This window comes from Armigeres subalbatus, chromosome 1 (assembly GCF_024139115.2).
Source record: "Armigeres subalbatus isolate Guangzhou_Male chromosome 1, GZ_Asu_2, whole genome shotgun sequence".
In the NCBI taxonomy this organism is placed as follows: Eukaryota; Metazoa; Arthropoda; class Insecta; order Diptera; family Culicidae; genus Armigeres; species Armigeres subalbatus.
In genome coordinates, this window is record NC_085139.1 from 135,213,085 (window position 1) to 135,237,512 (window position 24,428).

The window sequence follows — 24,428 nt, forward strand, 5'->3', positions numbered from 1 at the left end:
TCGGCTCGGAAAAATCCGCCAACATCGTAAACGAAATTCATTCGAACAAACATGAAATAAAACCTCAGAACCCACGACCAAATGAAAAAAAATGGTCTAACAATAATCAAAAATCAAAAACCTTTGAAAAAGTTCCGAACAAACCAATAAAGGAACAAACTAAACCATTGCAAAATCAGAAGAAACCAATTTCTACTGATTCGCCTTCCAGACCTCAAGTAGGAAAGGAGAACCCACAGGAAGGAAATCATAATAATATTCGTTCTTTGGATAGTTTGGTAGCAGCACACAAACCTCCTCAAATGGATCAATGCATTTATTGCCGATTTACGAACCACACCGTCGACCAATGTCGATCCAGTAAAGGATTGTTTTGCAGGATGTGCGGCTTCAAAGGGTTTGATACCCAGAACTGTCCTTATTGCTTAAAAAACGGATTTCAGACGACCTAAAGTCGCAGGTCGTCGACGTCATCCGCGTAAATAGTCTTAAAAATTCTATTACTCCGTTTGAATTTTGGGAACCTACTTTAGAGGGAATGTATTCTAAAACGGACCCAGATGTACAAGTAATATTAAATTCCGTACCAAACGACAACAGACCATACGCCAAAGTTAAACTCTATGGGAATATAGTAAAGGGATTACTTGACTCAGGCAGTAATTTAACTTTAATCAGTGATAGAATTTATCATGAATTGAATAAACCCAAATTACATCCTTTGATTGATCCATTGGACATAAGATCAGCTAGTGGCACAAAGTTGAAAGTACTTGGTAAACTGTACATTCCGATTACATTCGATAATCAGCTTAGAATAATTTCCACCATGGTGATCGAGAATCTGATTCTAGATTGTATCTTAGGCATGGATTTTTGGAAAAAATTCAAAATTTCTCCATCCATAAAGCGATGTGCTTTAGTAGAAGAAGAAAAGAACCCGAACCCTGAAGAACCCAAATCTTCGTTATCCAAAACTGAATTGGAGCAATTGGAAAGCGTCAAGAAACTTTTTAAGATTGCTATTCCGGGTGAAATTTCATCCACTCCCCTTATTACTCATCGCATAGATATCCAAGAAGAATGGAAGGGCAAACCAGCCATTCGTCAATATCCTTACACCATCTCTCCTAAAGTCCAAGAAAAGGTAACGGAAGAGCTGGAAAGGATGCTTCGAGTGGGAATAATTGAAAGATGTCATTCTGATTGGTCGCTTAACGTCGTTCCGGTGATAAAACCCACCGGCAAAGTCCGGTTATGCCTCGATGCGCGGAAAATTAATGAGCGCACCGTTAGGGACGCATATCCTTTACCGCACCCCGGTAGAATTTTAGGTCAATTACCGAAAGCCAAATACTTAAGCACAATAGACCTCTCAGAAGCTTTCTTACAAATTCCCCTCGAAGCATCCTCTCGCCGGTACACAGCATTTAGTGTACAAAGCAAAGGCATGTTCCAGTTCACCCGGCTTCCCTTTGGCTTGGTCAACAGTCCGGCGACATTGTCCCGTCTGATGGATCAAGTCTTGGGACACGGTGAACTGGAACCTCGCGTTTTTGTATATTTAGATGACATAGTTATCGTAAGTGAAACATTCGAAGAACATGTCAAACTACTTAACGAGGTAGCACGTCGGTTACGAGCTGCTAACTTGGCAATCAATTTAGATAAGTCCAAATTTGGAGTCGAAGAACTTCCATTTTTAGGTTATTTACTATCCATCCAAGGTTTAAAACCGAACCATGAAAAGGTCAGAGCCGTGGTAGATTATGAGCGCCCGACGACGGTAACAAAGTTACGCAGATTTCTGGGCATGTGTAACTATTACCGGAGGTTTATACAGGACTTCAGTGGTGTAACAGCCCCACTGACAGACCTGCTTAAAACCAAGAGTAAAGTTCTAGGATGGAATGAGAGGGCCGAAGAAGCTTTTAGTGATATTAAAGAAAAGCTTATCACCGCTCCCATTCTCATGTGTCCTGACTTTACCAAGGAATTCTGCATACAAACCGACGCCAGCGATGTAGCTGTGGCCGGTATACTTACGCAGGAGCAAGATGGCTCTGAAAGGGTCATCGCCTATTTTTCACACAAATTAACGACCCCACAACGCAATTACCATGCGTGTGAAAAAGAAACACTAGCGGCATTGTTGGCTATTGAGGCATTCCGCGGGTATGTGGAAGGAGCCCACTTTACCTTAATCACCGACTCGTCCGCGTTATCACACATAATGACCACAAAGTGGAAAACTGCATCACGTTGTAGCAGATGGTGTTTAACCCTGCAACAGTACAGCATGAGCATAATACATAGGAAGGGACGGGATAGCATAGTACCCGATGCCCTATCCAGGGCCGTTGCGATAGTGACAACCCGTTCATCCTCGTCTTGGTACGAGAAAACCATACAGGAAGTCAAGGAAAACCCAGACGAATATGTAGACTTCCGAGTCGAAAATGGGAATCTTTATAAATTTGTTTCCACTCCAAATTTACCATACGATCATCGGTACGAATGGAAGTTGGTCCCACCGGTGACAGATAGAGAGGAAATTATCCGCTACAATCACGACGGGTCAATGCATCTTGGAGCAGATAAGACCATTGACCGAATAAAGCAGCGCTACTATTGGCCAAAATTAGCCGCTGAAGTCCGCGAATTCATTAGGAAATGCACAACATGTAAAGAAGTCAAAGGATCTTCAGTCCCTGTTGTCCCCTTAATGGGTGATCAAAGGATTACTAAACACCCATGGCAAATAATTGCAATGGACTTTATTGGTCCCTTACCCCGTAGCAAGAAAGGACATCAGCATATACTTGTTGTGCTTGATCTATATAGCAAATGGATTATGCTAACCCCCGTGCGTAAGATCGACAGCGTATCCTTATGTGCCATTGTTCGTGATCAATGGTTCTTTAGAAACTCAACTCCAGAAGTTATCATAACTGATAACGCTTCATGCTTCCTTTCAAAGGAATTCAAATCTTTTTTAGAGCGTTTTCAGATACGACACTGGCTAAATGCTAAGTATCATTGCCAAGCAAACCCAGTAGAACGGGTCAATCGAACCGTGAACGCTGCAATAAGGACTTATGTAAGAGAAGACCAAAGACTATGGGATTCCAAATTATCGGAAATAGAGACGATATTGAATTGTTCAGTACATTCCGTTACCAAATTGACCCCTTTTTTTATAACGCACGGTCATGAGCTATTCGTGAAAGGATCAGATCACAAGCATCTTCCTTCAGAACACGACCAAACTATTCAAGATCGTTCTGAAACACAAAAACAACTTTTCGATAAAATCTACGAAGTTGTGGAGAAAAATCTAAAACAAGCTCACGAAGTAGGGAAACACCGTTACAATCTTAGACATCGTCAGCATGCTAAGAGTTTCGAAATAGGGCAACAAATCTATTATCGCAACATGAAACAGTCTAGCGCGGTGCATAATTACAATGCAAAGTATGGCGCAATGTATCTACCAGGACGGGTTAGGTCTAAACTGGGTTCATCGTCATATGAGGTTGAGGATTCCTTTGGTAAATCATTAGGGATTTGGCATGCAAGTCACATGAAACCAGCATAAACATTGTATTCTTAAATCCAGAGCGCGTACGTAGACTAAAGTTAACGTTTTTTTCTTCCCAATTCGATAAGATTATCTCCAGACAGTTGATCGTAAGTAAACACTGATACTTCGTTATCATTGGTAAACTTTGCTGACGTCTGAATCATTGGTTCTGTATAGCTCTTCTAGTACGTCACCAAATTAGCTAAAACGATAGAAAAAAGATAATTACATATGTTCGAAAATCGTGATAATCTAGTTTCAAACAATAGATATTTTCACGATTTTCCTCCCTGATGAAATTTTTGCGATGCTGCGATAACTTATTGTTGATAGTATTTGACATTCGCCATCGAATCGAGTAGTGTTTTCGAAATTTGAAATCGGCTCACATCTCAAACATGTGTCTACGATCGAATTTAGCACAGATAGAGATTTCTCTTTAAATAAATTCAGGCTGGTTTAGGCAGAATAGAAAGTGTTCTTCGCATTTCGCTGGAGACCGGAGGCTAATAGCCGCTGATGGTCAGTAAAAGGTATAACCTTCTAAATAGATACTGAGTCCTCGGACAATGAAAGTATATGACCCCGAACACCAAGGCACTTATCTAGTCAGGCTTAAACTAAGCACAAAGCATACTTAATTAGACAAATGATTAGGTTTGGCCGGTAGACAGTTACGTCTACGGTATTTAATAGCAATAGAATAGGATGATAGGTATAGGTTTTGTAAATAGCTTAAATTTACTGTACAGCTAGTAGTAAGTTGAAGGGTGTGTGTGAATATTGACTGAATGAATGTGAATGAAATAATATTGAGGGATCCCGCTTGAGAGTTAGGTGAATGATAGTATGAATGAGTTAAATAAAAACAAGGCCTACGGAAGCCCACCAAAGTTATGTTTTCCCTCACAAGTTGAGGGAGTATAAATAAAAGTTACATTACGAGAGAGATGTTTTCTTGAAAGTAAAGAATGAATAAAATCGGTAATTGAATCGTTAACCCCGATGGTTTAAAAAAAGAAGAGTATCAAAGTAACTCGTTAACAATAGAATCCTAAATAAATGATCCGGACCTACTACCCAAAGGATAGAACTTTATATTGGAATCAATAATCAGTTCGCACGATTGAAAAATTCCCATATCTAACAATATGTGAATTTTTATTTGAAGAGGGGAACATTGTAACATTTTCAAAATGCTACAACCCAAAATACTTCATTTTGGTGTAAGTTTTGCCTAAAGAAATATACTAGTGACAGTAAATGTAAATTACATGCAATAACTACACTTGTATTATATAATAAAATTTTGCTTTATTGCCACAATTTCACCAACGACCCTAACCAGAATTTAATTGAAGTACTAGATTGAGAGATATCGTTAGAGAAGATTGAATATTGCTCTCGTAGATAGGCTCCACTGCTCGATATGTATCCAAGCACAGCCACCCCACTGGACCACGAGAGTATTCGTGGAGGCAAGCTCACGCGCCTCACTATCACACCCTACCCAAAATGATATGGATGGAAAGAACCCAGAAAATCGCATGATCGTTACTGATGAGCTGATAGTGGTACCTAGAAGCTATATAAGGGACAAGCGGCCCCACATGGGTCTCTTAGATCCTGGGAAGCCAAGATATACGGTGCCAAGTATTTTAATATACAGTGTTCAGCAAGTGTGAATCCGTTTTCTTTACCGGTGATTATTGACCCACGTTTACTCGCTCGGAAAGTTTTATCCGATAGTGAAATATATCACACGGTAGATTCACAAAAGACGTTTTAGTAGTGTGACTACTTCTAAAATACCTAGCATGCCACAGACATTAAAAGTGTAGTGCAAGTTGTGCTTTTAGTGGCCACCTAGTGGCATTCCTGGTCCTCCTAATAGCTAACGTTGAGGCCAGTTAGTCGAAGAGGTCGTCTTCCGGTTTGTACGTTTAAGTCGACACGAGTGGGAATTGTCCGCGAGTTTTGACCGGTTAGACAAGGTGTCGCACTGCATGCTAGGTTTAATTCCTCCCGAAGAAAAGTGAAGTGAATTGTGAAGCCTTCCCAGATGCGCTGAACTGGTCGTACGTTAACAAACGACCTGGCATCACCAAGTTCGATAATCGAACACCAGCCCTGCGACGGGTGAAGCGATCCAGAGAAGCAGTGTTCCAGAGCGCGGCGGAAGAACGGTGGCCGGAACCGTGACAGTCTTGGTGACGACGACAACGATACAAGTAGGTGAAATCTTCGGGCAGTGAGTGAGTCGAATTAGTTCTTTTCTTAAATAAAATCACTAGATTGAGAATAAATATAGCTTTTTCTTGGGCTTGGTGTTAATCTCAAATTTAACGATTAAGTTATTGCATGCGCCGAAAGAAAAGTTATTTTCAGGTTGAGAGCAAAAATTTATACAGGTGAGTCTTTCCCCAGCACGTTGTGCCGACCCTGAGAGGTTATAAGAGGTGAGCTGGCTCGGGACGTAAGGACGTCCATGCCACAGACGCATGGGCGTCATTGGTAGTTACAGACTCGAATATGAAAGAAAAAGAGCAAACCAACGTTGGGCGGCAATCGAAGTGAGCGAAAAATTGTTATCACTCTCCAGGCTGTTTTCTTTCCCAAAAAGCGATTTCTCCCCGAAAATTTTCGTGTGGGAGCATCCTGTTCTCCTGAGATTAAGTGAGCATTACTAACCCTGGTTATTTCCATCAATTCACATTTATTTTGTAAGTTACATTTGAATGCATTGCAATAGTTTTTGAAAAAAAAAATAATTTTTGGATTTAGAATTCCAAGGATTCTTGGGAAAAATGGAGAAAAAAATGTTTTTACCTTTCGCGTATCCTAAGTATACGTAAAGGCTATAGGGATCACTCCAAAGTTGAACTTTTGATAGAAGGCTCGGAGATCCATAGTGTGACTCAGCTTGACGAATTGAGGTGATGTCTGAATGTTTTTTTTTTCTTCCTAAGCAATGGAGGGGGAAGACATCCTGGGTTGTCCAGGAAGTGCGGGGTTAGGGATCACCTCCAACAGCAAACGAGGGAGGCAGGACTACATCCCCGACCCGCTAAACCGTTTCCATTGCCGCCAAGCCCATAGTCCCTTCGGTACAACCAGAAAGTAATGCTTCAAAGGGGGGCCAGTGCACAACGCACCCTCGAGGTATAGCTGCGTGTCCTTGCAGCACCAAACATCGTAACTCGCTTTTTTAGAAGAACACCATGGTGCCAGCGCATTGCCGGCTTTCCAGGTGGCCTTACCACGCCCTATGTCCTCGGAAGGTGGGAAGGGTCGACTTCGCGCCTGCTTCCCTCTGCACGACTGGTATCAAGAATGATGATGCCGCGTGCACCCCAAATTGACCTTTCTGCGATAAGGCCTATTCGCCAGCACACAGAGGGACTTGCCTGCCCCAGCCTTGGCGAGGACCCCTTTCCGTCCTCGGGCTCGGAACCCGCCCGGTTGACCGACGCCGCGAAAGCGACGATACCATGTTGTTCTTCGCGCGACCACTTGTTCGATAAAAGGATCGAGTTCGACCACAGAGCATGACCACCGGTATGACCCATGAAGCCGACTACGATCCCTTGGACCACCTCTTATTTGCGCCTGAACTAGCCATCCTTGAGTCCACGCGCCACCTTGTGTGTAGCTCCGAGACGATTTGGGCGATAGCCGATAAAACGGCGTTCCAGCCAACTTAATCTTTACACATCCTCCGAACTAGGTTGTCCGGGGTAGTGTTCAGACCACATGTGGCAAGCACGTGGTCACGCATTGCGCGAAAACGTGAGCACACGAACAACACGTGTTCTACCGTTTCCTCTAAACCTGCACACACCAAACACTTGGGCGAGGACGAGCAAGCCAGCTGCGTTACCTGCACTGTCGTATTCGACGTACGTCGGCGCCGAGTTCACCGAGCTTGACGTCACTCCTCATCGCCTTCAAAACGTCCGAGTACTTAGCCTCATCCGCCGTGATGTCTAGGGCATCGCCCCTGGAGCGATTGGCGCCTACCCTAGACTTCTTGCTACCCTCATTCGCCTGGGGCTTCTTTTCGGCCTTTGACGTCTTCGGTTTCCTCTTGTTTTTGACCAGGGTCCAGGAGGCGTCATCCCCCTCTAATTCCCTGGTCTGGTGCGGCTGAGAGCTCTCTGCCTGCCGTAACCCCTTACCACCGTCTTTCCTGGTTGGATGGACCTTTCCAGGTCCTTCCTCCCTCGGTACCTGGCCGGGGTTCAGCTTCCCATCCCCACTACCCTTGTTCGGGGTAGTAACCCTCCGCGTTTTGGAGCGGCCCCCAGGGAGTTCATCCCCTGGAGACTGTCTCCTCCGTTTTTGTGTCTGCTCCGTTGGAACAGTCACCCCCGACGTACTTGCAAATACTTGAGCCTCAGTCTGGGTAGACTTTGGTACCACCGTCTTCGCTGGCACGCTTTCGGTCGATTCGACCTTGCCCGAGTCCGTGAATCCTTGGGCCTCAGTCTGGGTAGACCTCGACTCCACGGATTTCACGGGTTTATACTTGGCCGTCCCGACCGCCCTCTCCAACTTGGCGTCCAGCATCGACTTTCGAAGTTTCTGCAAGCTCTCCTGGCCTCCTAGGCGGAGACCTGAACAACCCACCTCTTGCGAAGGGGTTGTCGCCTACACTACTACCACTTATTGAAGAATTGACTTGCTTTTCCATTTTGGTCCCACGAGTTGCTCGGGAAAAGAGGTCCACCACGCCAGAGTCCAGCATGACGCGGTAAGGGACAATTACTGTGGAGGGTGCCCAGGTACCCCACAGGCTCCGTTCAAGGCCTGGCTTATTATTTCACCCCCCTGGCCATGCATCCCCTCGGCACGGACTGCTTGACGCCTTGGGATTAGGGGTTAGGGACGATGGTCCCGGTCTAACTCGCAGTGGCCATGAGGAGGGGTCGTCAAGCCCTTGGACAAAGTCCCTGCTGCCCCGAATGTGTGTATGTATGTATGTATGTGTGTGTACAAAAAATCTGAGACACACACACATACTTAGCCTCATCTGATTTGGTTGCAACAGGTTGCGGAAGGTCGACGCGGAATCCTTCCTAATTTTTCGTTATTGAAAATTGGCCCAATCGTCTATTGCGTTATTGAAAAAAAACATTATTTTTCCCCCATTTTTCAAAAGGGTCCTTGGAAATTGAAATTTTTTTTTTCTGAGGACTGCTCTGCCGTTCTACGCATAATTGTCCCATATTACCTTCAAAAAATTCAAACTCAAGTCAATTTGTCCCACTAATTCCAGAATCGATTGGATCTTAAAATTTGACAAATATTTTTGGGATGTTATGATCATGGGCAGCACGAATCACTACTTATTGAAACGGTTTTCAGTCTCTAATATCATCAAACAACAACTTCATTTTTTCAGTGTGGACAAATGTACTCGAGTTTGAGATATTTCATCAAAGATAACATGGGACAATTATGCGTAGAACGGCAGTGCTGCAATGCATTCAAATGAACTCAAATAAATGTGAATTGATGGAATTAACTAAATATATCTCCCTCAAGTTCTGGGTTTTTAATAACTCCGGAACGCAATGGCGAATTGGGCTAATTTTAAATAGCGTTTCCGCGTCGAATGCAACCTGTTGCAAGCAAACCTCCGAGCCGTCTATCAAAAATTTGGTTTTGGAGTGATCCTATAGCCTTTACGTATACTTAGTATACGCGGATAGCAAAAATAGGTTTTCGCCCATAAAGTACATGGTAGAACAAAATAAGACTATTTCTGTAGATTTGTATATATGGATTATAACAGAATCAAAAATCTTAATGAGGCATGTTCAAGAAATGGCCAACAACAGGTTTCATCAAAGTTCTTCGAAGAGGCCCTTAAGGAAGCCTCCGGAGGCGTCAAAATCGGCCATTTTCAAAATAGATTTGGCTACACGTGGTAATGTCAAATCCTGTAGATTTTAAAATTAAGTTATTAGCAAATGCCGTATTATCGATGACCTATCGCGATCCTATGGCGAATTTGGCCAACAATCAACTGAAACCATACATGTCTCGCAATGGTACGTAACTTCTCCATTATATGTCATTGTACTCTACTAAGATATTTGAACAGCCAAATGTTAAATTCTTCACTGATAGGTAATAGCGCTCCCGCGTGAACTGACTCGTTTGCGATTTTAAAGGAATGCATCACGTCTGAGTTTTTCATGCTGAAACGGATCATTTAACTCATTTCCCAAAAAATAATTTCGCTCCAAAAAGTGTTTAAAATCAATGTTATATGTTGGTGTCTTATGTTAAAAACACCTTACAAAAGAATTAAAAAAAAAGTTTACACGCAAGAGTATCCATTGTTCTATGTTTTCTTTTTCTTCCTTTTCTTATTGGCATTACATCCCACACTGAAACATTGCCGCCTCGCAGCTTAGTGTTCATTTAACACTTACATAGTTATTAACTGCGAGGTTTCTAAGCCAAGGTAGCATTTTTGCATTCTTATATCATAAGGCTAACACGGGGCAGCAGGGACTATGTCCAAGGGCTTTACAACCCCTCCCCACGGCCTCTGCGAGTTGGGGCGCATAGGACGTGGTGGGGCTTGGCAGTGGGCTCTGTTAAACCTCTACAAAAAGCTACATGTGTCCGCAGGCATGCCCTTTCAAAGCGACCGTGTGCCAATTGGCATGAGGAGTGTCCCTACTTCGGTAGGGTAGTGCAGTGCGTGTGCTGCTTCAGCAGAGAGCGAGTGATCTGCTAGTGCTGAGGCAGGAGTGTCATAGTGTATCGTTGTAACAAAAAAAATCAAAGCTTCTTTGTTCGAACAAATTGTTTTAAGATATCCTAAAGTGTAAATTTATGACAAATGTTCAGCTTCAGATTGTTAAGAATTTAACGGTAAATCGCATATTGGCAATTATATTAATCCAGGGAAAAAAGAGGAATAATAATACAATAAATTTGAAACGATTTGCCATTAATTCAAGAATTTTATAGAACAACGACTTTTAGGAGAAACGGTATTTTTATGCACCTTAAATCTTGAAAATCCTTTTAACATGATCAAAACGTGAACGGAACAAATCGCAATATTCACAAGACTTATAGAGCACACCAAAAGCTTCCGTATAGAGGTTGTTGCTATAGTTTTAGGCGTATCCATCTTTTGCTAGATTTTTTTCAAAACTGCCCAGATAGCCCAAAAACACACTTGAGCCGCCTCGAAATGTTATTCCAATTAGCAGAAAATTTGATTGGAGGCTTATTTTAGCATAAGATTTGTGATTCCGGGCTGACCGGTTGAATTATTGATACTTTTTGAAAACATGAAGAGTGTCTAATGTCGATGCATTCCGGATGCACGACTACCAAGTTCCTGGATGCCACCTAGAAGATGTTTTCAGTAACTTCTTATACGTCCGTTATTATTTCTCTATCTCCATCCTAATCTATATACATAAAAATGAATTTCTGTCTGTCTGACCCTTATAGACTCGGAAACTACTGAACCGATCGGCGTAAAAATTTGAATGTAGAGGTTTTTGGGGCCGGGGAAGGTTCTTAAGATGCTTTGAGACCCCTCCCCTCTTTGGAAAGGGGGGCTCCCATACAAATCAACCATAAATTTCTACATAACTCGAGAGCTAATCATAGAATAAATCAGTTTTAGGCGAAACGAAGTTCGTCGGGTCTGCTAGTATATAATATTTTTATCTTTCTAGCTCAAAAACTGGACGTTGCAAAATTCACCACCGTCATCCTCGAACAGCAGCGCCAATGATATAAATCTGGATCGAATTGCACGATTTCACCGTTCATCTGCTGGTAATTGATTTTCATCTATCATAATATTTGTGCTCAGTTTTCTTTGAATGTATACAAAGTGTAGTGCAAATGAGTTAACCAGCTTCTCTTATTTCAGCCCATTACGATGCAACGTGTACATGGAGTGGCGTACTTCCTCCACGATCCCATCGGTTGGTAACGTACTCATCGAAAATTTTTCTCGGTGGAATGCCTTGGGATATCAGCGAACAGTCATTGGTGCAGATCTTCAAACCTTTCGGATCTATCAAGTATGTGTCATAGCAAGCATAAATTGAAACTTTAATTATTAGGCTTTATTGTTGACTGAGTGAAGTTTTTTGGATTTTGAAGTTAAAAACTCCTTTTTTATATAGAAATTGGGATGGATTCATAGTGTAAATAAGAAAAGATGAGAAAGATTACTGCAATTCCCTTTTATTTTCCAATACAGTTTGATTTTTTTTCCAATTGAAAACTTAATCAAGCAAAATTTTATGTTTGAATGTAGCAAGCAATATTTTTTCCGTCCATTCTAGGGTTGAATGGCCCGGCAAGGAACAGCAAGCGACACAGCCCAAAGGCTACGTCTACATAATCTTTGAATCGGACAAACAGGTCAAAGCTCTGCTACAGGCGTGCACTTATACGTATACAAGCGGCTACAACAATTCTAGCCGTGGTTCCAATTCCTCTAATTTGGCCATCCTACCTTATTCATCTGGGAGTGACGATCAACAAGAGATGCAACTGATGCAACACCAGCAGTCTGGCCAGCAACTACAGCTGATGCATTACAACAAGAATCTTGCTCCACCCGGGGCAAAAATCAACTTCAAAATATCATCAAAGCGCATCAAAGCGAAAGACGTCGAGGTGATTCCTTGGAACATCGCTGATTCCAACTATGTGAAGTCCACTTCGCAAAAGCTTGATCCGACAAAAACCGTTTTCGTAGGTGCGCTTCACGGACAACTAACGGCCGAAGGGCTGGCACAGATCATGAACGATCTGTTTGACGGAGTTGTGTACGTCGGTATTGATACGGATAAGTACAAGTATCCACTGGGATCGGCTAGAGTGACTTTTAACAATTCACGCTCGTACATGAAGGCGGTTGTTGCAGCGTTTATCGAAATCAAAACGGCCAAATTCACCAAGAAACTGCAGGTGGATCCATATTTGGAGGACTCGCTGTGTTCGATGTGTGGAGTGCAACACGGACCATATTTCTGTAGGGAGATTGTTTGCTTCAGGTAAGTGCAAAATATTAACCCAATTCTAGCTAGTTGCGCATCATAGCTATTTTTCATGCATATCGGAATGAATCTGTTGAAGTCATTGTCATATTTTTGCGAATATTATATAGATTTAGAAAGTCAAGTGAATTCAAAAATCTAATATTTTTTTGGTTATGTTCTGTTCAGGAACTTTCATATATTTTAATAGCTTTGAGGTTTTATAAACTACCGAATCATCAACCCTGCTTTCTGGGCTTCAGAAATCAGCAGAAAAATAAAATTTCAGTACTGAATAAGAAATTTTACATACGAAAATAAGAAATCAGGATGGATGCAATAAATAAATATAGACTTCATAGGCATTGAAGAAAATTTGTGGTGAAAAGATGAGGTGGATAAGAACAACGTGAAAGAATTGTGAAAACCGCTTAGAAGACGCCCAGGAATCTGGTGTTTGAAATCATGGTTCTAATGATTTTTTTGATCGCAGTATTGGACATGTTAACCAGGAACATGTACTTCCCAACATGCAATTAGGTTCAAGTTTCCCATAATACAAGTTTCATGCAAATGTTTGCACACTTATTTATTTATTAAATAAAAAGGACGAGATTAAATTTGCCTAAAAAATTTAGTCACAAGATGAATCATCGCACAAATGTACCACGCGTCTCCATATGCTTATATGCTGCTTAACAGTTTTCACAATCCCTATTGTGTATGTTTGCCAAAATCAAGATTTTTTCAATCACTGGAATAGTGAAAAACGAGTATGATTTACTTCGGCCAAAAGTTTTAGTTCATCCATAGTAATTGTGTGTCAGACAGTGGTTTCACTCCCCAAAAATAATATTTCCGCTATATCTCAGCCGTCTTAGTACGATTTGATCTCAGCGGGAAGCATAAGAAAGCCAATGAGTTTAACTTACTGTCCCGATTGTAGTTAATTTAGCCAATTATATTAAATATTTCACAATATAGTGAAATTTTTCTCGAAAATATAAAAAAAATTAACTATAATTAGGTTCCTAAATTAGAGCAAAAAATGTATGAGTTATGAACAAATTCATTTCTCTAATCCAAGAGGTTAACTTAAACTTTTGGCCGAAAGGAGAATGAAAAAATCTGTCATGTCTGTATACACTCTCGATAGGTAGCATACCGTGAGAACCGTTTATCGGAAGCTGTTACGATAATGTGGCTATACATTGCGCGAAAAAAGTATAAGGACAAGAGTCAAATAATCAGTTATCCGTCGATCATGCCCGTACACAGTGTCTTTCATTTGGAGTGTAAAGTATACGTGAAATGCTGCTAAATTGGTACGAATGTTACGAGTTTTGTATTCTAGATTAATAATTGAAAATAGATTAATTTTTTTTTTCGAAGGTAATATTATAAGGACAGGCTACAGTTATGAGACAAAATACTCAACAAAAACGATATTAAATGACATTCATATTGATTAATAGACACTCCTCTGCTGTTTTAATGATTTCCATCAGTCGTCTCGGCATAAAATTTATGTAGATTTCAGTTCATTATTGTTGCATTGATCCATTCTTCGACGATAGCAGTTTGGAGTTGAAGAACGATGTCAAACATACCCGCATTTTGTAAATCTTTTCGAGAAAATAAGCCCTTAACATTCTCAGTTGGATTCAGAAGTGGGCTAGATGCCGGCCATTCCGTTACAGAAATGTTACTGTTTACCAGAAACGATTTTGTGTTACGCGCAGCATAACAAGAGGAGTTGTCCTGTTGAAATATCATGTCATCGCTCATAACATTTTCAGCAAATTTAATAAAAACTTCTTCCAGAAAAACACCAGTGTCTTTCATTTCAACCAAAATTCTGAATTCTGAAATTCTGTACAGCTTCTGGAAGAAATTTGCTGAAAATGTAATGAGCGATGACATAATATTTGAAGATGGCAATGCCTTTTGTTATGCTGCACGTAACACAAAATAGTTTCTGGTGAACAGTAACATTCCTGTTACGGAATGACCGACATGTAGCCCAGATCTCAATCTAACTGAGAGATTTTTTGGGGTTTACTTTCTCGAAACGTTTTCTAAAATAATGGTATGTTTGACGCCGTTCTTCAACTTTCGCCTCTAATTCTATCATGAACATGTACGTCTAAGTTTGGAAGATGATATTAGGATTGTACCTTTTCGCCGAATGACTTTTGGCGGAATGTACCATTTCGCGGAATGTACTATTTCGCAGAATATTAATAACAGTAGCTTAGTGTTCTTAAACAATTATACAATTGTTACCTGCGAGGTTTCTCAGCCAAGTTACATTTTTTTTGCGTTCGTATAACACTAGATTACAACTTGGAACTTTTATGCCCAAAAAAATCGAGAAAATTTCTAATCGATGAATTTCCTAGACCGAGCCAGAAGTTTAACCCAGCCACGTCTTACTTGGCAGCCACGCATCTTCCCGCACGGCCATGAAAGACTACTAATATGTAGAAGTAGTTTTTGAAATTTCAATCGCACCTTACAAATCCTTTATTATATCTGGCAGGGGGCGTATTAGGGATAGACGTATTTATGAATAATCCTTTATTTCTTCTTTTCGCCTTATACCGAGAAAACATATTCATTTAAAGAAGACATTATATCCTCTCTTCGCTTTGTACCGGGAAGGCGCATCCATTTATAGAAAGCATTACCCCTCCCTTCGCCTTGTGTCGGGCAGACGCATTCATTGAATGAAGGCATTACCCCTCTTTACACCTTGTTCTGGGCAGACGCGTTCTTTGAAAGAAGGCATTATCAACTCCTTCCACTTCATACCGGGTAGACGCATCCATTTAAAGAAGGCATTACCCCTCATTTCGCCTTCTCCCGGACAGACGCATCTATTTATAGAAAGCATTACCCCTCCTCTTACCTCTGCCCCTTACCTTTGCAATGTCCCGGGCAGACGCATCCATTTAAAAAAGGCGTTCCCCCTCCCTTCGCCAGGCAGATGCGTACTTTTCAAGAAGGCATTATTAACGCCTTTCGCCTCATACCGGGCAGACGCATCTATTCAAAGAAGCCGTTCCCCTTCCCTTCGCCTTAGAGACGCACCCTATTATAAAAAGCATTACCCCACCCTTCGCCTTGTTCCAGGCAGACACATCCATTTGAAGAAGGCATTACCCCTACATTACTCCCTTCGCGTTCTGCCGGGCAGACGCATCCATTTACAGAAAGCATTACCCCTTCCTTCGCCTTGTTCCGGGTAGACACATCCATTTAATGAAAGCGTTATCCCTCCCTTCACCTTATACCGGGCATACGCGTTCTTTTGAAGAAGGCGTTATCAATTCCTTTCGCCTCATATCAGGCAGACGCATCCATTCAAAGAAGGCATTACCCCTCCCTTCGCCTTCTCCAAGGCAAACGCATCCATTTAAAGAAAGCATTATCCCTCTTTTCACCTTGTCGCGGGCAGACGCGTTCTTTTAAAGAAGGCGTTATCAACTCCTTTCGCCTCATATCGGGCAGACGCATCCATTTAAAGAAGGCGTTACCCCTCCCTTTGCCTTATACCGGGGAGATGCGTTAATTCATAGAAGGGACTACCTCCTTTTTTTCTTTATGCCGAGCAAACCTGTCCATATCAAAAAGGCATTCTTTTCTCACTTTGCCTTATACCGACCAGATGCGGTCATTCAAAGAAAGCATTACCTTTTTTCATTGCTTTAAATCACAATCCAAATGAATTTAGACCGGATTTCATGTAACTTAGCAGAATTTAGTAAATATTCCAATGATGATTATTGAGATTGTATAACACTTCACCGAAAACTATTTCGCGGAATTCCTTTTCGCGGTTGAACATTTCGCGGAATAACATTTGGCGGTTTGTAACTTTTCGCCGAATGACTTTTGGCGGAATGTACCATTTCGCGGAATGCACCATTTCGCGGAATATTAATAATAATAGCCTTTGTCCATTCAGCATTTCCAGAATTATTATCTGCGAGGTTTCTAAGCCATGTTACCATTTTGTTTACATTCGTTTAACACGAGATTAACACGTTGAAACTTTTGTACCTAAAAAGTCGAAAATTTTTATTTTGATGAGTTTCCTAGACCGGCTCAGAAGTTGAACCCAGCCTTCTTCAGCATAGTCTTGCTTGGCAGCCTTGCATCTTCCCGCTAAGGAAGGCCTCCCAGAATATGTAGAAGTAGTTTTCAAAATTTCAATTGCCCCTTATACCGGGCAGATACATCCATTTAAAGAAGGCATTATCAAGTCTATTCGACTTATATCGGGCAGATGCGTCCATTTAAAGAAGACGTTACTCATGCCTTCGCCTTATACCGGGCAGACGCATTCTTTCAAAGAAGGCATTATCAACTCCTTTCGCCTTACACCAGGCAGATGCATCCATTTAAAAAAGGCGTTACCCCACCCTTCGCATTATACCGGGCAGACGCATTCTTTTAAAGAGGACATTATCAACTCCTTTCGCCTTATACCGGGCAGATGCATTCATTTAAAAAAGGCATTACCCCTCCCTTCGCCTTATACCGGACAGATGCGTTCTGTTAAAGAAGGCATTATCAACTCCTTTCACCTTATACCGGACAGCTGCATCCATTTAAAGAATGCGTTACCTCTCCCTTCGCTTTATACCGGGCAGACGCCGTTCTTTTAAAGAAGGCATTATTAACTCCTTTCGCCTTATATCAGGCGGATGCATCCATTTAGAGAAGGCGTTACCCCTCCCTTCGTCTTATACCGGGTAGACGCGTTCCTTCAAAGAAGGCATTATCAACTCCTTTCGCCTTATACCGGGCAGATGCATCCATTTGAAGAATGCGTTACCTCTCCCTTCGCTTTATACCGGGCAGACGGGTTCTTTTAAAGAAGGCATTATCAACTCCTTTCGCCTTATATCAGGCAGATGCATCCATTTAAAGAAGGCGTTACCCCTCCCTTCGCCTTATACCGGGCAGATACGTCCATATAAAGGGTTTGAAAATTAGTACAATATCGGTTTCGGGTTGGGTACGGGTTTGTGAGATAAAAAAAATCGGGTCCGGGTCGGGTACGGGCTTAAGAAATAAAATACTGAAAATTGTTTTATTCAGTTTTGTTAATTGTGAAGCTAGTTCGTTGTTTGAATTTTCCGGGGAAAACTTTTGTGCGGGCTTAAATAATTAAATTATGTCAGGTTCGGGTCGAGTACGGGTTTATGAATGCAAAAATTTTCGGGAACGGGTCGGGTTTGCATTAAATCTAAAAAAATGCCCGGATTGCATGCAATTAAAGCAGAAATCGGCAAATATTTGAATGATAATTATTCTAACTGAATTCGGCCAAATGGCATTCCGCGGAATGATTTTCGGTGAAAAGGTACATTCCGCGAAATGTCTTTCGGAAAAAAGGTGCATTCCGCGAAATGTGTTTCGGAGAGTTGATACATTCCGCGGAATGTCGTACCGCGAAAAAAAATTCCGCGTAATGTTTTTCGGCGAAATAGTATACAACGGATTATTGAAACGGAATTCCGCCAAATGGCTTTCCGCGGAATGACTTTCGGTGAAAAGGTACATTCCGCGAAGTGTCTTTCGGAAAAAAGGTGCATACCGCGAAATGAAAAAAAAAATAAAAAATCCGCGAAATGTTTTCGACGAAATAGTATACAACCGCTTCGCGTTGGAGCATTGTTAGAGTATGGTAGTCCAACGGGAATTTGACTCGCTATTGTGACGGATGGGAACTTTGTACTATCTTGAATTGCTACACGCTGGTTATATAGGGGAAACTGGACACACATGATCCCCGGGGACACATGATCCCCCCCTGTTTTCTCGAAAACTAATCATATTTTTATACCAGTGATATGTTCAAACGAATCCGTTAGATAGAATATTGAATCTGAGTAACATTTGATATTAGTTACTTTATGTATATGAGTTTTAGAGAGGTTTTATTATTTAAGCATTCTCAATCCTTTTTTTCTTCAAAGGAAAAAAGTTTAATAACTTTGAATATGTCCATCCAAAACGTACCAAATTTTTACTGGACAAAGTTTTATTATTGTAGAATTGAATAAATTCACTCAATTAACTATTGCTTATTTTCCATTGAATACAAAAACAAAACAAGATAAATACTCAACATGGACACACTTGATCCCCTACAGTTTGGACACACTTGATCCCGATATTGCATATATTAAGGCGTTTGTTGTATACCGTCGCATATTATTGCATTGTATATAACTAATTAATCTGTTAAAATTCTTTTCTAGTTAAAAAGTATAAATAATTTTAATTTATCTTTAATTTTGTCAGACAATACACGTGTGATTCAGATCAGACAATACACGTGCAATTTGAATTTCTCGATAGGCTTATTTCATTAACCAGAAAAAAGTGTAGTTGAACATGAACACACTTAGTTTTGATTAGTTTTATTAAATGCATTTTAACATTATTTTCAATGAAAAAGAGTGTAAATTAAGCTTTGAAAAAACTCAACAAATCCCAGGGCTTAAAATCAGTATTGTTCGATCTGGTATTAATTTTTTTCCGTTTGAACTAAAAGAAGTTTGCTTACAATCACCATTTATTTGTAAATCTTCTTAAAGAATTTAATAATAGGCTCATTCAACATCTTTTGGTCAGTCGTTTAAGAGAAATCGCATTTGTGTAATAATAACACGCACTACAAAAATGATGATGCATGACAGTAGCATATTGATGTATGAAGTCATCATCCTGGTATGATCACGGTTGTGCTATAGATAGTAGTCTGACGATCTCGATGCACCATCGTCGGGAGAGGCAATGGATCAAGTAGGGGTTAAAATGGGTCATTGTTTTAGCTACTTAGAATGCTTGTAGAATAGATTGAATGCATCTGAGGACAAGAAGACCAAAATATAAGAGACCCTTTTGAACAATTTTGCTCTACTACCTCTAGACTGCCGGTGAGAACGATGACCCATTCTCACCCACAGACCCATTGTCACCCCCGATGGCGGTATCACACTCTTTTTTTATTGGTCCCAAAACAGGTACTCAGGGATATTTACCATTGGCCATGGCATTTGCAGTGTGGTCAATTTTCAGAGATTTAATATAATAGTAAGATTCTAAAATGTATCAATCAACCATTTTTGGTATCATAACTATATCAATCGTAAAGAGAGATCCTCTTGGGAACATCGTGGTTGACGTGATATGACTATAGTCTTACTGTCCTTTAGTGAAGTGAATGGTTTGCAGATAAATCATCATCACCATGCAAACTTTGTTGCTATAGCAGATATTCTATCTGTCACTTACTCTATTCGAGAATTAAAATACTTGCCTTGCTTAATACTAACAATATTTAATTTTCGCACGACTGATATTACGGCAGACTATGTAGGATTGTTAGGATTTGAGGCTAGACCAATTCAACCTTTCATTAGACTTGGCAGAACCTAAACATGTTCAGCTCATAAAGGGATCAATTTCCCCCTATATGGGGATCAAGTCTCCCGCAAGTTTTGAAAATGCCAAATTTTCTATCTTTCGGCAAAATCGATTTTTTAGTTACTTTCATGAACAAATAATTGCTTCCAATGACGTTTTTGAATAGCTTATTAAATTCTTTATCAAGTCCATCAAGAAGCGTGCAAATCTGTGCATCTTACATCGAGAAATATGCTAAACAAAAAGTGGGGATCATGTGTGTCCAGTTTCCCCTACTGTTTTGTAAACTATGGGATTGCCATGTAAAAGTTGATATCATACAACGGCTCATTTTGATTTGATGGCGATATCGTGATGGATGAACATATACACTATGTGCCCTACTTTCTGCATATGAATCGGTTGCCATCCTAATTTGTCTAGTTGGTGTACTTACCAGAGCCACACCTGTGCCTACATACAAACTTTCGACTTCCACTGTGTTGCCTGTGGTGGTGGAGTGATCGATCTTCACCGAATAGGTACGGTTTTAGTGATCTTCCGAATCGATTTAATCATTATGGCCATGACATAGAATTGTTACTGACGACGACACGAAGGGGTAGATTTTAAGAAGAAAGAAGCGTCGTCCGTGATTGATATTGTCGAACTGCGAAATCGCATTCGTCGTCCCACTTGGTAGCTGACTCCGCTCTCAAAATCGATTTTGCCGAAATTTCCTCAGATTTGGAAATCAGGGCACTGCTTGGTTACAAATCCAGGCCTGCACCTCACTAGCACTCTGCTTACTGCTCCTGCACACTGCTCCTGCACAATGCCTTCCGCTTCGTACACTTGCGCAAGCAGCAAGTCATATTTCCGCATCACATATACCTTTTTGATCCGATCCTGCCTTTATCCTACAGCTCTTTTTCTGCTTTCTCCCGCTTAGCCATTAACCGTTCTAGGAGTCGTTTTTCCTCAGCGAGTTTTGCATTTGTAACTGCAACTTTGACTCCCGCGCGCTAACTGATGAGGAGATGGAGACGGATGGTGCAGGGTTCCTGGGTACACGCAATAATATGGACTAGGTGTTACCGATGTGCCATCATCAGCACCGGCACACGAATTATGGTACCGATTGAGGCACCTATCACACTCTATTATTGTTTCTGGATTGTGTGGCTGCTCACAGAGAATAAAAAGACGCTCGGTCGTCGATTTATTCGACATCTATTTGTCTTCTCGTGGTGGAATAATTCTTCCAAAGTCAATTATTGAAATCGACGAAAATCGAAAAACACTTTTGTGGTAGTGTTACTGCTCCTGGACTTCATCTCATAGCTCCGATATTCATCCCACGATTTGATTTTCTCCAGCACTCAGCACGCATGTTGACAAAAAGAAACAACGAAATTGGTACCGTATTTCTTTGTTTCGCGATGAGATGAATATATGTTCAGTGAGATGCAAAACGGAGCAGATCCCCTATCAGAGTAGAAGCAAAACAAAAATTTAAAATTTACCTGAACAACATTTCTATTGAAAATAAAGTATTTGTGCATCGATTCCGTAATGAGGGAAGTCCCCTTGAAAACTTGAGTTTTCAAAAGTCTCTCCCCAAAAATATTGTTTGGAATATTTTAGCATGTTCGGGCATAACTTTTCCAGCTTTCCAACATTTCTATTTAAAATAAAGTATTTGTGCATCGATTCCGTAATGAGGGAAGTCCCCTTGAAAACTTGAGTTTTCAAAAGTCTCTCCCCAAAAATATTGTTTGGAATATTTTAGCATGTTCGGGCATAACTTTTCCAGCTTTTCTTTGTGAATTCTCTTGCCAGTGGAAGATTTCGTGGAAAGTATCCGAAAAAAGGAAATTCAATTTGCTCTCCAATTTCCTGTTGTCAATGAAGACTTGAAAATTTTCAAAGTTCACATAAATAAAGATGTTATAGTTATATGTTATGAATATGGTAAGAATTGAAGAAGCAATAAGTTAAGCAGTTAATACGCAAGATAGCAATAAAAAATAAATGTTAGACCCAAATTGTCCGTTTTGCGAAGTTTATCGATACAGGAGCATGTTATTAACAAAGACCACAAACATTCAATTTTAGCAACAAAAACATTCGATTTTGGCAATGTTTAAATTTGTCGCTTTGGAAACCGAAAAGTTGTTTACATATCGCCCATGTATTACAATTTTAGACAATGAAGCCACACTGGTCTATAAAGTTTTAATAGTAGAATTTTAGAAGTGAAATCTCGCTTAACTTTTCAAAAGATCCTAAGTAACATTTTTTTCATGAATTAATTTGAGTACTGCAATCAAAAGCTTTCATGTTTTTGTGTTGATTGCGCTATTCAATTTAAATCATGAAAAAAATGTTACTTAGCTCCTTTAGAAAAGTTAAGCGAGAAATTTTATAACTGTATCGATTTCTGAATAATCCTCGTTTATGTTTTATTTCATGTTAGTCCCTACGACTTTTTAAAATTCTTTTTCATATTTTTGTTTGTTTTCTAGGCTGAAGTTCGACTTAAAAATTATTATTCTTTGTTATTCAGCTTCTGCATAACTTGAAAAAAAAATCAAAGCGTAATCATGAGCTGGTAGTTTCTTTTTTAACCACACGCAATGTTTCACATTTGGATCAGAATAAAAAATGTTTTCTTCTTAGTAATTTCTTAATGAAGGATAGTTTAGACAGACAGATAGTTTTGTAGGGTAGCAAAAATGAATTGGTCACTTTAATTCAGTTCTGATTTTTCACAATTTCGAACCAAAGCCCAGGACATAGAACAAACGATAAACGTTGTTCGGAAAAATGTATCTCACAAATAAAGTCATAATGTTTTAGTCATGTCATATCATCATTTCAAAGGAATAGTTTTAATCGAAGCTGACGAGATTAATCCGACGAGTCGTTAATGCTTCTTCTTATTGGCATTGCATTTCTCCCTGGGACATGCCGCCTTGCAGCTTTGTGTTCTTTCGGAGACGAGCCAGCCTCGGGCTGAAAGTCTCTTTAATAAAGACACAAAAAAAAAAAAGCTTTGTGTTCATTCAGCACTTCCACAGTTATTAACTAATCCCTCTAAACAATTAAAATTTTTCCATAAAAAATGGGAAATTGCCAATAAAGAAAGGTATGAGCATTAACCTTCCGGGACTCGCATAGTCCTGGATCACTCATGCAGCCCCGCCTCTCTTGTGAACGACAAGCGAGCTTTTTTCGAAAGTGTTGTACTTTTTACAACGGTGCGAGACCCGGAAGGATAAATAAATTTATAATTTCCACAAATAATGCAAAATTTCCTTTTAAACAATTAGGAACATTACGTAAAACAAAAATAAATCAGCACTTCAAGAAACAAAAGTTGCAATCACAAAAGAAGATTTTTCCATAAAAAAATCAAAATGTTCCACGAAAAAAAAAATACAAAATTTCAATAAATAAATGATTATTAGCAATTAAAAAATTTTCCACAAAAAAAATTCCACAACAAATGAAAACTTGAAATATAAAAGTTTTCATAAAGAAATATACAAAAGCAATAAAATTGAGCATATTGAGCATAGATGACCCCTTCTTTAAAAGCGTTAAAAGTTCATGGAAAATTTTATCAATTTTATTGCTTTTTGTGTTTTTTTTTATGGAAATTTTCTTATTTTTTTATTGCTCTTTATTGATTATTTTGTAGAAAATTTTAATTTTTTTATGGAAAAAAATATTTATTTTGTGGAAAGTTTTGTAATCGCTTAGCAATTTATTCATTGCCAGACTAAGGCCGGAGTGGCCTGTGCAATACATAAAAGTCTTCTCCATTCAGCTCGGTCCATGGCTGCACGTCGCCAACCACGCAGTCTTTGGAGGGTCCGCAAATCGTCCTCCACCTGATCGATGCACCTTGCCCGCTGTGAACCTCGCCTTCTTGTTCCCGTCGGACCGTTGTCGAGAACCATTTTCACCGGATTACTGTCCGCCATTCTGGCAACGTCCGGCCCACCGCAGTCTTCCAATTTTCGCGGTGTTTCTCCCAACAGCTGATGCAACTCGTGGTTCATTCGCCTCCTCCACGTACCGTCCGCCATCTTCACCCCATCATAGATGGTATGGGGAATCTTTCTTTCGAAAACTCCCAGAGCGCGTTGTACCTCCACGAGCATCGTCCAGGTCTCGTGTCCGTAGAGGACTACCGGTCTAATAAGCGTTTTGTAGATAGTCTGTTTGGTACGGCGGCGAACTCTATTCGATCGGAGCGTTTTGCGGAGTCCAAAGTACGTACGATTTCCTGCCATAATGAGTCTCCGAGTTTCTCTACTGATACCGTTATCGGCGATCACCAGTGAGCCCAAGTACACGAATTCTTCAACCACCTC

The 24,428-nt window shown here is 40.4% G+C and overlaps 1 protein-coding gene across 7 annotated transcripts in view; it reads left to right on the forward strand.

Moving 5' to 3' along the window:
• The window catches only part of LOC134205158 (ras guanine nucleotide exchange factor L), a 139,711-nt gene that overhangs the window by 106,955 nt on the left and 8,328 nt on the right, over positions 1–24,428 (forward strand). For all 7 annotated transcript variants that reach the window (XM_062680141.1, XM_062680136.1, XM_062680139.1 and 4 more), the window contains exons 6-8: positions 11,299–11,401; positions 11,499–11,652; positions 11,920–12,636. In XM_062680141.1, the coding sequence (XP_062536125.1) occupies positions 11,299–11,401; positions 11,499–11,652; positions 11,920–12,636 (974 nt within the window). The remainder of the gene's footprint in view (positions 1–11,298; positions 11,402–11,498; positions 11,653–11,919; positions 12,637–24,428) is intronic.